The sequence below is a fragment of the Lipophrys pholis genome (genome assembly GCF_963383615.2).
Source record: "Lipophrys pholis genome assembly, chromosome: 17".
NCBI lineage: Eukaryota > Metazoa > Chordata > Actinopteri > Blenniiformes > Blenniidae > Lipophrys > Lipophrys pholis.
In genome coordinates this window covers 17,005,848-17,022,449 of record NC_137643.1, presented here as the reverse complement: position 1 = coordinate 17,022,449, position 16,602 = coordinate 17,005,848, and the positions used below count along the sequence as shown (strand labels likewise).

The window sequence follows — 16,602 nt, the reverse complement described above, 5'->3', positions numbered from 1 at the left end:
TTATATGGACAACTTGCAGAAAGAGCATCTGGATTGTGTCCCCTGATGCATAGAATCTTCTAAATAAGAGCGTTGATGCTGTTACACAACAAGTCCTGAAGAGAACATGTCAAAGATCATGACACGCAGGAGCTGTTTGCAAGAAAGTAGCCGAGGGCAGAAAAAAAACCCGACAACCTGGTTTCTCAGTGCACATATGAAAATAAAAAACTAGACCTAAATTAAACACGTCTTTAAAACACTGTAAAGTTTATCCTCCAAATAAACGACATTTCCTCACCAGGCTTCCATGCCAGGTTTGCCGTTTTGCCTTGGCTAATGGTGACAATAAAATCTGTTTATCCACTTATCCCTGTTTGACATGGTGTGATTTGATCGCCGGAGAAGTCACAATGCCGTGTTTAATAATGTTTCCAGGAGAGTCTAAATCAGCATGTCATTTCAGGCAATAACAGCTGTCATGACTTGGAATTTGATCAGAAATGTCAGAGTATTAAAGCTTTAAACTGATCTGTTTGTTGGGCGGGTATGTGTGGTCTTACAGTAATAAGATTAAAACGACTGAATGTCTCACTGTGTATTGATATGGCTTGAATATACAAGATATCTTCACATGATGCAGATTACAAATGAGAATAACTGACATGGTTTGTTTTTCTGATGTCACATACCGACAGGGATGGAATCCAAAGTCTTCACAGGATTCAAAGTGTGGTTGATGCTGAAAGTGTTACACTAACGTTGTTTTTTTATGGAGAATTTCAGACTTTCACTTGTTTCTTTTGCAGCTACAAAAGTGTGACACTATGGGTCTGACCTACTAAAGTTACCCGGATATTTCAGTCATGTATTGAAGTTGCTAACAGAATAATGCAAAGCGTATTTTAATGAATCGTGGTGCAAGACTTCAACTGAAAAAATATCCTCCAACAAATCCAAATCCTACATGGAGACGATGCCATTTCAAGCGGATTTCTAAAACATGTAAAGACGCTCATTTACATTCTGCTGTTTGTTCACGGTGTCACTCATGTTATTGTCATTAATCGGAGCAAAACTACGAAAAACTCATGTGACCTGAAGCATGATTTGCATGATGTGGCACGCATTATGGAGGATCTTGGTAAATCAGACCGTACATGTTAATCTTACCAGAGCATTTGAAAATAATTAGCACACGAGTAGTTATGCATTTTATTGCTTAAAGATTTGAACAGTCAAAAACAATAACATCTTATAATGTGACAATGACTACGTGAGGGTGGGGGGGATCATCCTTCCACATTTGAGGATTTTAGAAGTATAAATGCTGCCAGTATCTTCAGCTTTCCCTTATTTTTATTTTATTTTTTCTTCTCTCCGCTGTACTTTGACAGCAGAGGAACCTGAGCTGGAGCTTCCGAACAGAAACGATCGAAGTGACTCTGTCACAAGGTTCATGAGCTGTGCACAGATGGTGGGAGTTTCAGTCACAAAAAGACAGCTCAGCCTCAACTTTCTTTCTTAAAGTTAACAATGACTCGGCAGAAAACAGCGGGGAGACGCTTGTTTGAACATTGAGTTGATCGCATTGCAAGGAAAATGTCGTTGTTGCTCTGGAAAATGAAACGATTTGCCTTCAGAAGCATCTTTCCTTTTTGGTGGCTTCGGTTTATCAAGGTGCTGGGAAACATTCCTCAGGTTCATTTTGACTCGTCGGCCATCGGCTTCAAGGTTCCACTGACAGTTTTCTGCACACCTTGGTCGGAACAAGTGTTTTTTCAAATTTTTTTTATTACCTTTTCCTTTTATAACATCTTAAGTTATCAAAAATCCTTTTCACTCAGAGAACTGACGTTCAATCACTATCTAGCCTTCTTCCGGCCAACCACTGACTTGCAGCCATGTGACTGACTGATCACTATGTACGTAACACACACACAAATATATATATATATATACACACATAGATCTAGTGTTTACCATTCTCATTTCACAGGAAGAAGACTTTGGTTCTCTGACAGGAAATTCCAATGACCTTATTTTGCACATTGATGCAGTGTAAATGTAATGAGGATATGTTAAAATGTTAAAATGCGGAGCTAAAAGCCTGGATAAAGGTTTCATTGAAAATGGATCCGAACAAATGCCAACAAACTTCGGATGACCGACATTAACTAAAACCTTTACTTCGAGTGAGATTATACTGTGAAGTTAACAGACTTTCACTCTCGACACGTGGCAGCCCCGCTTTTCTTGGACTTAAAACTACAAATATATGTGTTTTCTTCTGGTGAAGTAGCTTTAGTCATTGTGGCGGGAAATTGATTTTACCCCCCAATGACAAAAATAATTCTGCAGATGGGATGCATGACAGGGGGGGTAAATCCCACCCATGCCCCGAGGCGAATCACTTCCTGTTGCTTCCCCCTACAATCCACAGCCACACTTGTTAGGTTAATTGGTGACTCTAAATTGGCTGGCAGATGTGAATGTGTGTGTGATTGCCGGTCTCCATTATTCTGCCTGCTTGGGCGTTGCTGGTGGGTTCTGAAACCTGAACACCGTTGGAGCAGCAACCCCCATTAAACAACAACATTTCACTTCTATTTAATTCAGTTTAATTAATAACACAGTCGTCTCAAGGCGCTTATATCAAGAAAAATGCAACAATTCCACATGAGCAGGCATAGGTGATGACTGAAAGGAAAAACTCCCTTTTAACAGGATGAAATCTCAGAGGAAGCAGATTCAGAGACTTTTTTTGCTGTCAATGAAGAATGGGACAGGGACAGAGAGCAACAAGCAACAGAAAAATTGTGGTTAGAAGGCAAGCTTGTGTCTGCTCAGGATGACTAAAGAGGTACAGTGCCTGCTCTGGGAGAGGAACACCGCCTTTGGGTCTGGGGACAGGGAGCACAACACCGCCAGATCCAACCTGAGGAGGGGAATCAGAGTGGCTAAGGCTGCATTCAAAAGGAGGATAGAGGACTGCTTTAAGAACAACGACTCCAGGCAGGGGTGGCGAGGGGTCCAACACATCACGAACTACAGACCCAGCAACCTGTCAGTGGATGATGGCGGCGCCTCACTAGCAGAGGACCTAAATAACTTCTTCGCTTGTTTCGAGTTGCCGGCACAAAAGATGGCCTCATTACATCCACCAGCACACAGCAGCAGTCCCTTCATGGTGGAGGAGCACCAGGTGAGGGGCACACTAGGCACGCCGCAGGCCCCAACGGTGTCTCGGGACAGGTGCTTAAGGACTGTGCAGCCCAAGCAGTCCTTGAGTCAGGCCACTGTCCCTCCCTGCCTAAAGTCCTCCATTATTGTCCCCCTCACCAAGAAAAATACCATCAGCAGCCTAAATGACTATCGCCCGGTGGCACTAACATCAATTATCACCAAATGTTTTAAGAAACTAGTCCGGACACACATCACCTCCATCCTACAACCAGGTTTGACCCTCTTCAGTTCGCATACAGGGCTGACAGGTCCACACAGGACGCCATAACAACAGTCCACCACACTGCTCTGTCCCCCATGAGCATCAGGGGACCTACGCACGCCTGCTCTCTGCTCTGCTTTTAATACAATCCTTCCAAACAAACTGGTATCAAAACTGTACGATCTGGGAACATCTGACTCTGTCTGCCGATGGATCAAAGACTTTTTGACAGATCGTTCTCAGAGGGTGAGAGCGGGCCCCCATGTCTCTTCAGCCATCAGTCTCAGTACCAGCTCCCCCGAGGGCTGTATGCTGAGCCTCCTACTTTACACCCTTTACACGCATGACTGCACCTCGACACACCCCAGCAACAGCATTATGAAGTTCGCTGATGATACCACCGTGGTGGGGCTCATCTCAGGAGGGGAATGAGTCTGCATACAGGGACGAGGTGGAGAGGCTGTCTGCGTGGTGAATAGAGAACAACCCGATCCTGAACATCAATAAAACGAAGGAGATCATCATAGACTTTAGGAGGAGGAAAACAGATACTCCGCCCCTGTTCATCGGTCTCCAGAAAATCATCACCACAGCCCTGAAAATCACCAGCTGCCCCCTTTCAATCCCTGGAGGATCTCAACAGTTCCCACTGCCTCAGAAAAGCACAGCACATACTCAAGGACCCAACTCATCCCGGATTTGCACTTTTTAAACAGTTACCATCTGGCAGACGTTACAGGATATTAAAAGCCAAGACAAACAGACTTAGAAACTGTTTCTATGCAAAAGCCATTATTGCACTTAATATGGTTTGACCGGTTTGTCTTCCTTTTTATGAGACTGTTCTTTTTTTTTTTACACTGATTGATGTTCTATCAATTTATTTATCTATATTGTGCAAGTTGTTTTTGTTGAATGCATTCTTTTATACTTTATTTATTTATAAATTTTTTTTGTAACAGCACTTTAAGGAGGACTGCACCTTACAATTCCGTTACAAAGACATTCTATTCTATTCTAATCCACCAACTATCCACAAACTATCAGTTCCATTGTCAGAGGTCCTGCAGGAAGGTGGAGAGAGAGGACATAGAAAACGCAGACTACAGGCAAGTTAGTGTCATTTAATAGTGAAAATGACTGTATCAAAAGTGAGAAAAGTCTCAACCTAAAGCAGCTCAACTAGAAAATGTCCAAGATGCCCTGAAACAAGCTTTTATTTGTATATTTCAACATACTTTTTTTATTGGTTGGTGAAAAAATATGCATCTACCCCCCAAAAAAACGGTTGTTTTCTTTAGTTGGCTGTGAATTTTATTGGACAGTTTCCACAATGGAAAAAAAAAAAAAAAATCAAATAAAAGCCCTTTAAAAGCTAATAAATCTCTGAAAATGTGTGAGGATAATCAAAATAGAATCAAGAAACGCTTCTGGAGTTGTCTGAAGGTCTGGAAGCTGATGGATTCTCCAAAGGCTGCCAAAGGCTGCAATGTTTTCATTAAACTGATCAATAGTATCGACCAACTTCAGACCCTTTGAGTCACAACCAAAGTTTGCTTGCTGTTAATTACTGCGCCTGCCTTATCTTTCATTCCCCTTTCTGTCTGCTGTCTTTGAGCATCATTTCACCACACAGCGCTATAAAAATCCTTCAGGGTTCATTAACCTCTTAATAACGGCACAAGATGCAGGAATTAAATCCAGCTTATATGGTCTTATTACATTCAGAGTTTCCACTTTGTGCAGTTTCATGTGAAATGGGAGGTGAGACACGGCGACGCCTCAAAAAGATTTAAGCAATTTGCACATGACGAGATGTGTGATTGTCTCCGTCTTAATGGAGCGGCTGCCGAGCCGCTGCGTGTCAGAACAATTGATGGGAAGCACACGGTGCAATAGGTCCGCCCTGCCTGTCCACACTGGTGCTCGATCTCCGGGGAGATTCATTCACATGACGCGGAGACGTCGCTCGCAGCCAGAGGCGAAGAAATGGAAAAGCCTGGTGAGAGCGAATGAATCCAACACATCCAGCAGAGGAAGGATTCAAATCTCAGACATCGTAAATCTTCCTTTTATTGTAGTTTTCTTTTTAGATTTTTATGGAAATATTTATAAAAAAAAAGAAAACTAGATCAGTCCAGTTCTAATGTACTGAAAGGTTTTAAATATATCATTGAATATGTCATGTGTTGTTTCATGGGTCCAAGAGAAGCTAAAGCTTCATCCTCATCTGAATGCAGTGAAGACGCCTGCTGGTTTTGTTCTTTCTTTCTCTACATTGCACTCGAAACTGAATTCATTGAGACTTAAGTGCTGCAGGACGTCCTCTGTGTCCACACACCACCAGCAAAAAGCACATGCGAGTGTTTGTCTGGAGCTCTAGTGTATGCATGAGTGTGCTGTAGTGGCGGCGGCGGCGGTCTTGAGTTTTCCGTGGAGAAGATTACTGACGTGAGGAGATGTATGTGACAACATTTCCACTTCATCAAGCGTCACAGCTGCTCGGTGCTCACTGGAGCTGCAGGGCTGCTCTTTGTTGCTTTTCGTGTTTATTTCAGTTCCACTTTAAGAATTACTTTCTTGAATCCACTTGTTTGATTTCTTTTTTTTTTTTTTTCACACAATCAAGATTTTAGAAAGTTTTTCCAACAGTAACATGTATCCCCAAAAGCTGTGTATGACGCCCCAGACGTGAAGAAAGTCTGTCATCTTCCTCATTTCTCACTCCACCTATTAGTGAACGTGTATACAGGCAAATCAGAGATTTCCCCTTCATAACATCACGCGGCAAAGTTTTAGGCAGCGAGCTGTCCAGCCATCATTTGGACAGTCAATTTCCGGAAAAGACAGCTGGAAAAAATAGTGGACTTGTTGCTCAAATCCCTCTAAAATATGTGTACAATGGCCAGTACTACTTGTCACCGTCGAATTTTGTTTAAATTCATCTTTTTTCGCCGAAATATAGCAAATTATCGGCTCGAGTAAACAACTCGCAACTGACTTCCGGTTTGTATTACGTCCAGTACCGAGCAACATGATTGGTCAATTAATACTATGTGGTATACACGTTTTGAAAGGCGGATTCTGATTGGTTGGTAGTACTCTGACTCATTCTGATGCGTTCAAATGCTGGGGCAAAGGGGAGGGATTTGGGCAAATTTTCTTTCCAAAATGCTGAGGAATCATATCTGCAGAATCCACACAGGAGGGACTAATTCTATGGACATTTCCAAAATGTTAACACATGTTTGGATAACTGTACATCATTCATGATTTTTTTTGAAGATTAAAATATTCTTTGCTGTGAAAATGCAAATTTTGGTACAAGTATTGACAATCATGCTTGTTCCATCGCCAGTTTATGTGTGATTGTGACATATATATATATATATATATATATATATATATATATATATATATATATATATATATATATATAGGAGGCCTGCAGATAACAAATACGCATCTAATATTCAATTAAAAACTAATAAGAGGATAATAGAAACTATTTCAGAGTTCAGAGTTTACGGATGCTCAGTTTAGAGATGCAGATAGAAGCAACTACAGGGTGCATAAACATGTAGTGAAGTTTGGAGTGAGGTGAGTCAGGTACAGGTTCAGTTACAAGTGAACAGCAAAAATGTCAAGTAGAAAAGGAAACTTAAGTGTTAAGAAGCAAAATCTACATGTCACAACGTAGTATTTAGTGGTCCAGAATGCATTAGAATGCACCATTTATGATCTATCGCTATCTATTTATTTATTTATTTATTTTCCTCCTTGCAAACAGAACGGAGGAACAGACAGACACCTCTCTGGATCTAATTAACCTCTGATGGAGCACAAGATTAGCGAGTTGGGGAGAAGCTTTGTGTGAAGTATGGAGCTGAATTCAGAAAGTTGTCAGACGTGTTTTATATAAGGGAGGACTGCTGCAGGCGGGCACAGCTCACTGTAAAAATATCTATATCATCATCTCAAAAACCTACACTTACACACACACACACACACACACACACACACACACACACACACACACACACACACACACACACACACACACACTGTTACATAAATTCATCATTCCTGGTTGTTCCAGCTATATTGCCAACACTGACCATTTCATCTTCACGTTTCTTGATATAAAAGACCCAGTTTGAATAGAAATGACTTTAAATGTGCACTTTCTGAGCACTGGTGGCCAACAGATGGATGTACAGTATGTGATGTTCCTGCTGAGCTCGACCACAGCCGGCATGAGAAAGATGCTCATGAAGAGATCCACAGATTTACCAAGTCAAACTGTCAGGTAACTAAAACGTATGTTGGAGCTTGTGTCAGTGCCAAACAATACCACTGAGACGGATGCATTAATAGATGTATGCATTATTTAGCATGTTTACTGACTGTAAACCAAAGCTGTAGCAAATCCCCTCGGCAAGGGGTCTGTCGCTGTCTTTCTTAATATTTCTACACTTGGACTTCCTTTTGCAGTCTCCTCTTCCATCACCAATCACACACCGTCTCGAGTGTCAAACCAGCCAACCATCAGGACAGATGTGGGTTTTTGGTTTTTTTTGTACGGATTCGGACTGAATCTGAGCTTCTTTGCCCGCCCACACTGAAAGGTGAGCCAACGACCACTTCCAGTAGCTCGCCTCGAGGCTGCGGCCAATCCATATATATCTCCAACTCGGATGCACGAGCCTGTGTTCTCTGAGGAGACTCAAAAGTGTGTATCTCAGATATACACACGCACACACACACACACACACGCTCACATGCATACCTCCCCTCCCACACCACACGGTCAATTAATTCTAATTTGAACGGCGGTGGCCTCACCTCCTACACTCGTGCCTTCTGATGGAGAAAACGTTAAGAGCGAGCGAGGAAATTGAATTCGAGCAAATGCATAAATGTGCAAGTCAAGTAAAAAGTGTGTCGATTTGTGATCGAGACTCGCTGAGTGGCAGCTGGCAACGTGGCTTAAAGTTTCCACTCTGAAGAAGCCATGAGTGGACGAATTGAATCTTGTGGTTGATGTCCTGTAAAAACACGGCGATAAAATGTCAGTAAAAGGTGTAAAACAGGAGCACGTATATCTAATATAGTTTTTAAGAGAGGCTGCTGGACAGAGAACAATTCACAGCTTCTTCACAGGAAGATGGAAAATGAAATGGCATGCAGCTCCATGCTGGACACAGAATTGATCGTACACTCTCAGTACATCTGGACACACATACCTGTACAAGATGAAATGGATGACGCTTCACCTTGCAGACTATTTTTTGATATTGCAATTCGTGCCCCCGCACCTCCGAGAAGATTTCAGCCTCCTCAGATTTAACCCCATGCATCATTCTGCACAATGAAGCTCAAGCAACCGGCTGCAGGGACAAGAAGGAACAATGCTTCTGCATTTTTTAAGGTTAAATGTGTTGCAGAGGAGACTTGAAAATCACGTTAAGCTCAGGGGAGAGCATGAGGGCTCATCTGGTGTTGAAACTGAGTCAATATCAACAAACCGTCGCTTCTTCAGTCAGATAAATTCAAGTTTACTCTTTCTTTTTTGCTGTTTGAATGAAAACTGTTGAAAAATCCTGCTGTAAGATAAAATTTCTATTCCACACTTTTTTTTTATAATTTTAATGGAGGAATGAAAACGTTCAATATGAACATGAAAATCAAGCCACCAATACACAAACATTTTAGAAAAAAAGTGTCCGGATTAAAGAATTAAAAGAAATCTTAACGTTTATGTTTTGTTGTCAGAACAAATGAACAAGGCCACAAAGCTTTACATGTATAAACACAGATGCAAATGTTTGTAAGATTGTCTATATGGAGTATTTGGTGTGTCTCCAACATTGTGTAACATCCTTGGAGGCGTTTATGTTGATGAATTAATGTGTAATGCCCTTTACTACCTCTAAAAACACTTCCATTGTTTATCATCTGTTTTTACTTTATTTAGAATGGCGGTGCATATCCATTCAGCCTCTAGACAAGAGGCTGCTGTTATTGTGGTTCAAGTCATTTCCTCACCCGGCTCTCCACAGCTTGTATTTGATGGCTTTATTATCAAATATCTAATGTGTTTTCCTTCAAATTATGATTTTCTGAAACTTTCTGAAACATATTGCATTTCTTTGACAATTTCAGATTCACTTGCTGCAATGTTCTGATATACAGCCACATGGAAAAGACACAATTTCCAGCAGATTTATCAAACAAATTTGACAGAATATAAATGATATTTGTTATTTAGGACATTTTGAATAAAACTGGGTTCTTTAAAATGTATACTCAGAGTCTCTCACAGCTGTACTTCATTAATCAAACCACACTTTAGCTCAGAAAACAACCTGAAACTCTTTACAGCAGAACTGAACTCTTTGAGAACTGATTCCTCAAAGTAATGGTAAAACTTCTTCCCTCACATTTCACTATATGTGTTGTGCTTTTTCTCAGTCGTTGGTGGGAGGATGAACGCTCAGTGTCAGACAAACTGATTTGGTTAGAAATCCCTCCGAGGGTCTTGAATTGTGGCTGTTTTTCATTTTTCTGGCAGCAAACAAGCCCTTCATCCATATTTCATTGGATGTCGTGATGCTGCATGGCTACTTATCTCACTAACGTCTCTGCGTGTGCGTGTGCGTGTGCGGGTGCGTGTGTGTGTGTGTGTGTGTGTGTGTGTGTGTGTGTGTGGTTTCGAGTTCCCACACTGATCCTTCACTCATTTGTCCCTCCTAATTAGCCCACTGCGATAAAGAGATGTCTGTACACCCCTCCTTCAACGGTTCCCTTGTGCATTGCTGATCTCAAATCTTATTTAACAGTCTCACTGGAGCTGCCCACGTTATCGCAGCAGGTCAAAACCAAGAAAAAAACCAAAGCAGCTCCGTGACAGAGATCCCAGTCATGTCACGCATCGGCGGCCCGTCGACCTCGTTAATAAAAACTCACTCGAGCTGATCGATGGCTATTGACTCGTGGCTGTCTGATTTGAAACACCTTGGCTGATCGATGAGCCGGGGTTAATCCTGCGTGGTTAGAGAGTGGAGAGTGTGTGTGTGTGTGTGGGGGGGGGGGGGGGGGGGGGGGGACCGGGTGAGAGACAGTAGGAGGTGGAGATGTCTCACTTCAGACTCGGTCACCAGTTAAATGAACAAAACTGAGGAGCCTCGTTTGTGTTACCGCTCACTTTTCAGAGTGTGAGCATCCACTGTGTGTGTGTGTGTGTGTGTGTGTGTGTGTGTGTGTGTGTGTGTGTGTGTGTGTGTGTGTGTGTGTGTGTGTGTGCGTGTGTGTGGACAAGAAGTCACACCTACGCATGCCCGACCACACAGCAGCCACCTCACACCCCTACACACACAACAATAAAAGAAAATATTCTCCAGTTCAAAAAGACGTCTGTTAATATTTCACTTTATCAAATCTCAGTGTGCACACACACACACACACACACACACACACACACACACACACACACACACAGAGTTAACACACGCATCACGCTCCTGATGCAGAATTGTATGACGAGCAAACAGATAATAAAAAAACTTGAGCAAGACGTCACATTGTTGAGGATGTAACGAATCAGCTCGCATTAGCTCCCCAAGCCCACTGAGGAATACACAGGATGTACACTGAGGCAGAGCACGCACATACACAAACACACACAAACACACACACACACACACACACACACACACACGCACACACTCGGAGGGTGCTGAGCGGGGAGTATAAAAGGGACATCCTTCCCACTCAACAAAGAAGTGCTCTCCTCACGCTCACACACTCCTCGATCACACTCAACCTCTCCACTCAAGGTAAGAATTTCACTTTTTCTTTATTAAGGCAGGTTGGAGATTTTCAGCAAAAGTAACATTTGTCCATTTTCCCTTGTTTTTCTTTTATACTCATAGAAACATCTTCTTTATTATATATTTAATGAAACCGGATATTTTTGAAGAAATGTATTGATTGAAATATAGAATATATATAAATAATTCTTTTTTTGTATGAAAAAATCCTCCCGAAAAGGTGGAAATAAGAAATTCTTTCCTCACCGATGCTCAAGTCAGTTTGATCTGCAGAAATTGTTCTCAGGAGACCAAGACCAGGCTGACCGAAGCTGCCGCTTTGCCTCAGGAGGTGCATGTGAACAGTGAATAAGCTGCACAGATTCACGCGCCGTTGGCTGGAGTCGATCGGTAGCTGAGAAAGAGCAGTTGTGTGGCAGATGGCAGATGGTCTCGGTTGTAGTTTTTCTCAGCGCGGACGACTGCGGAGGAGCTGAGCGCGCCCAGACAGGACCGCAACTCAGCTTCCCTCCGTGTTCAACTTTCCCTCACGAGCTCCTCTCTGCTCTGTGTGTTTTCAGATGACTGCGGGGCTGTGTGTGTGCGTGCTGCTGGCCGTCTTGTGTGCGAGCTGTCTGGGGCTGCCCCTCGCCTCCCTGCCCTTAGACCGGGGCCAGCGCTCCGCCTCGCCTCCCTCTGAAGGTACGCCTGTCCCAGCCGGCTCCCCCTGCACATCTGTCAGAGTAAAGTTTTCATACGTGCGCTTCTCTGTGTGTTCGTCTAGCTCTCCTGGAGGCTGACACCCACACCCTGGGGGAGCCCCACCTCCGACACAGCCGCTCTGCCCCCCAGCTGAAAGCCCTTCCTCTGGCTGAGGAAGACGCCGACTCCCGGGCCAACCTCAGCGAGCTGCTCGCAAGACTCATCTCCTCCAGGAAAGGTGTGCTGTGAGATTTGTGAAATTGTGCATTTTGTGTGCTGCCGTCAGGCATCCTCCTCCCTCCTGGCCGTCGCTCACTGAGAGAGGAACTTGTGTGCATGTGAGCGTCAACATTTACAGAGTGGGTTCGTTTTCACAGATAAGAGCTTTGTCCTGCCATCCTCCTCCTCCTCCTCCTCCTCCTCCTCCTCCTCCTCCTCCTCCTCCTCGTCTTCCTCCTCCTCCCAAGTCCAGCTAATTACTGGAAAAAGTGCACAACCATGGCTTTGTAAAAATGAATTAGCGGGTTTGAAAAGCTTTTGTGGTTTGGAAGAGCGCTAATTAGTGTGTGTGCAGCCTTCCGGCCATTTCACTCATTCCATTTTATTTAACTTCTTTTCCCTCATCTGACTTTCAATTGTCGGAGCTCCTCATGATCAGTTTTCTGATCTGTCTGACAAGAGGGGGGCAGCACGAGGGAATAACTGGGCTTCCACTGCACACACACACGCACACACACACACACACACACACACACACACACACACACACACACACACACACACACACACACACACACACACACACACACACACACACACACACACACACACACACACACACACACACACACACAGAGGATCTGAAAGGTCAGCGCAGCTCTTCAATATTGAAACCGAGTCCTTCAGTTTGCATATGCGTGACGTGTCTTTACAGGATCACTTCCAGAGCCTGAAATGAGGTGCATATTTTATCACAGAACGAGAGACACTCAGCAAAGTGTCTCAACACAAGATCAGCCCAGAAAAACAACCTGTAGATGAAACAGCAGCAGAGATGCATCTGAATTACATCTCTTATGAAATAGCAAGTTCAAGACTTAAGCAACAGAAGAAGAAGAAGAAGATGGAACTTTTTAAGTCGGACAGTGGAAACTCGAAAAAAAAAGCCAAAGGCCACATTGGAAATAATATGTAAAACTTGAAGGAATATGTGTTTGTGTGTGTCATTGCGAGTCTGTGCTGCGTGTGTGCTGTTCACTTGCATGTTTCGGTGTGGGAGGTGTCGTTGTCGAGCCTTCTGCGGCCAATCTTCTCAGCACACCAGGGAACTGAGACGTTGTGTGTGTGTGTGTGTGTGTGTGTGTGTGTGTGTGTGTGTGTGTGTGTGTGTGTGTGTGTGTGTGTGTGTGTGTGTGTGTGTGTGTGTGTGTGTTTTGCGTGGGAGGATGTGGGTGGAGTGAAAACAGCATCTCTGAGAGCACGCAATTGATTACCAAACGGGCAGAGCGGCTCGGCTCTGCTGCAACTTGGAGAGAAATAAAAAAAAAAAATGAAGAAGGAAGTAAAAAGAGTGAAATACTGAGATCAGAAGTGAAGATATTTTACCAAATATGTGTGTGTATGCGTGTGTGTGTGTGTGTGTGTGTGTGTGTGTGTGTGTGTGTGTGTGTGTGTGTGTGTGTGTGTGTGTGTGTGTGTGTGTGTGTGTGTGTGTGTGTGTGTGTGTGTGTGTGTGTTGGAGGACTAAGGGAGCAGACATTTCCACACACAGTGATGTACTCTGAACAGAGATGCTAATAGCAGGCTGTCAAGATGAGGTCCAGCTGCCCAGAGGCCCCATTAGTGTGTGTGTGTGTGTGTGTGTGTGTGTGTGTGTGTGTGTGTGTGTGTGTGTGTGTGTGTGTGTGTGTGTGTGTATGTATGTGTGTGTGTTTGTTCGTATATGTGTATGTGTGCTTTGCATGTAATATAAAGCATGTAATAACTGTGAGTAAAATGGGCACAAAATCCACTGCCTAAGCGAATAAAATGCCCAAAAGCAAGCAGCTCCACAGCAGAGGAGCTGAATGAGGGAAATCTTTAAACTCCAAATTGTCACGGAAGCTAATAATCATCAGAGTTGCATATTGCGAACGCTTATTTCTCTGGAAGGCAAAAACGACTAATTGTATCAGCAGAAAATCAGGAGATAATCTCAACCTTAGGGTTAAGGAAGTTCCCAAAAGTGACGCCCAGACAGCTTCTCCAACAATTAAAGATGTCTCGCTTCCAAAGTCAGATCACGTCTATTAACAGAGAACCTAAGTACCCCCCCCCCCCCCCCCCCCCCCCCCCCCCCCACACACACACACACACACCCCACATCCAGTGACGATCTCAGCCTTTCTCACGCTCTTCCTCCTCTGCTCCTCTGAGGAATACCGGATCCACTCGTCCCCTTTTTTTACCCCTGCACCCACGCTTTCTCTCACCTCTCCTCCCTTCCACTTCCCTCCCTCTTCTCACCAGGCTCCGTGCGTAGAAACTCCACGGCTAACAGCAGAGGCGGAGGACTGAGCAACAACCACCGGATAGCAGACAGGGACTACATGGGCTGGATGGACTTCGGCCGCCGCAGCGCAGAGGAATACGAATACTCCTCATAAAAGGGGGAAGAGGTGACGGTCATAACGCCCTCCACCTCCTTTACCGGCGCGAAAGAAGAGAAAAATTTGAAAAAAAAAAAATGCCCCTAAGCAAGCTGGTTCCTCACTGTCTCACAATAAGAGTCTATTTATGATGTATTTGTTGTACATTTGTTTGTAAAACTGTAATAACGCAATATACATACTGTATGCCAAATTTTGCAGGAAAGAGCTCACTGTCCACAGTTTGTCTGTTTCTGGTTTTTATCTGGTGGAAAAGGGTGAGGATGGCGTCGGGTGTCTGTCGAGATCCAACCCAATAAAGATGGAAAAATATCACTCTGCCATATGAATTGTTCCAACGCGACGCACGCCGCTTCAGTACGACCCATTAGCATTCATTAGGCGGCATTCATACAGTGCACCTGTCAAGGAGCGGGATTAACTGTGGCACCTCATTTCTACTGAGAACATGCATCATGCTCCCGCATATATCACAGAGGAGACGCGACAACACGCGTTAATGCTCATTACACATTTGTGAGCACACACGCGGCCACTCTAAATGTCACGCAAAGAATGTAGGAATTAATGAACGTAAAATTTTCTCATTGCAAACTTTCATCTTCAGAAAGTCGGAACCTGCCTTATATCTGTCTGACGCTTTTGGGGCGAAGGGCGCCATCTACCGATCGTGTAAATTATGGATCCTGATTTTGGTGCACATATTGGTCGATCACGCAAGCATTGATGGATTGTGCAGTGCTAAGGGTTATGGTCAGGGTTAGTTCGAGTCAGGGTCAAGGTCAGGGTTAGGATTTGGGTTAGGCACCACGGTCAACAGATCATTGCGTAAATAACGGATCCATTATTTGCGCAGCGCAATCGGTAGATCAGACAAATCACCCAAAAGCACTTCACATCTCGACTTGTACAACCTCCTAATTCAAACAGATTGATGTCTGTGAATAAACATATGAATGAAGACTGGAAAGAAGTTGTTGGCTATTTTATTCAAATCATTCACATGTTGGGATTGGATGGATGACAGTTTTCTGTCACTTATGTGTACAAAAAAAGTCTCATAAAATCTGAATTCTATTTACATATTTTTGGAGCTCGGCTGTATTGTGGTATAAGAGTAAAATGATTAAAGTTCCTGACTGGATCTACCCTGAAAAGGTTCTGCAACGTCTCTTGTTGAAGTAGGATTTGCCACAAGATGTGTTCAGAAAATAACAAACAAACTTGTTTTGTTAAAACGACACAGTGTGAATCTAATATGTGTTACGTTATAGAGGCAAACATTTACTCAAGTCTCCCACCAACATATGATCGGAATTTGCTTTTCTGTGGAGGGATGGTCTATACATCCCCTTTCTGATTGATTATTTATTTATCTATCTATCTATCTATCTATCTATCTATCTATCTATCTATCTATCTATCTATCTATCTATCTATCTATCTATCTATCTATCTATTTTTTATTTTTTATTTTTTTTATTTTATTATTATTATTATTATTATTATTATTATTATTATTATTATTATTTATTTATTTATTTATTTATTTATTTTTATTTTTATTTTTATTTTTATTTTTATTTTTATTTTTATTTTATTTTATTTTTTATACAAAATCAAAGTATATTCTTGCTGTGATTTTCAGTTTCTTATCCACCCTGCATATGAATACATGTAGTTACACCACTTTTTATACGTTAGGCCGAATCTGTAGATCCTCCTGGAGCAGTACAAGTGTTAATACACGCATTAGGTTCACCTGTACCGTCTGAAGTCATTTTACCAGCCATTTAAACAGCTAAAATTAATCTCATGTGAAAAACAGCCAAAATGTCTTAAAGAGTCCAAAATGGCTCAAACAAATAAAACAACTATTGTGGCTAAAGGATATTTGAAAAAGCAAGTTAAGACACATTTTGTTGAGTTGAAAATGGCAAAATATCGCTTTTTTTTGTCAAGAACGCCCACACTAGTAGATCAGTTTTATCTAGTTTGCGTCTGTAGATCAGTT

At 42.8% G+C, this 16,602-nt stretch overlaps 1 protein-coding gene across 1 annotated transcript; it reads left to right on the top strand.

Moving 5' to 3' along the window:
* Nucleotides 1–11,214: 11,214 nt before the first annotated feature.
* LOC308122381 (cholecystokinin-like) lies at nt 11,215–15,741 on the top strand. Its single transcript, XM_080484162.1, has 4 exons — nt 11,215–11,265; nt 11,820–11,940; nt 12,023–12,178; nt 14,449–15,741. Exons 2-4 carry the CDS (start codon nt 11,820–11,822, stop codon nt 14,583–14,585), a joined length of 414 nt encoding a protein of 137 aa, XP_080340288.1. The 5' UTR covers nt 11,215–11,265; the 3' UTR covers nt 14,586–15,741.
* Nucleotides 15,742–16,602: the final 861 nt, after the last annotated feature.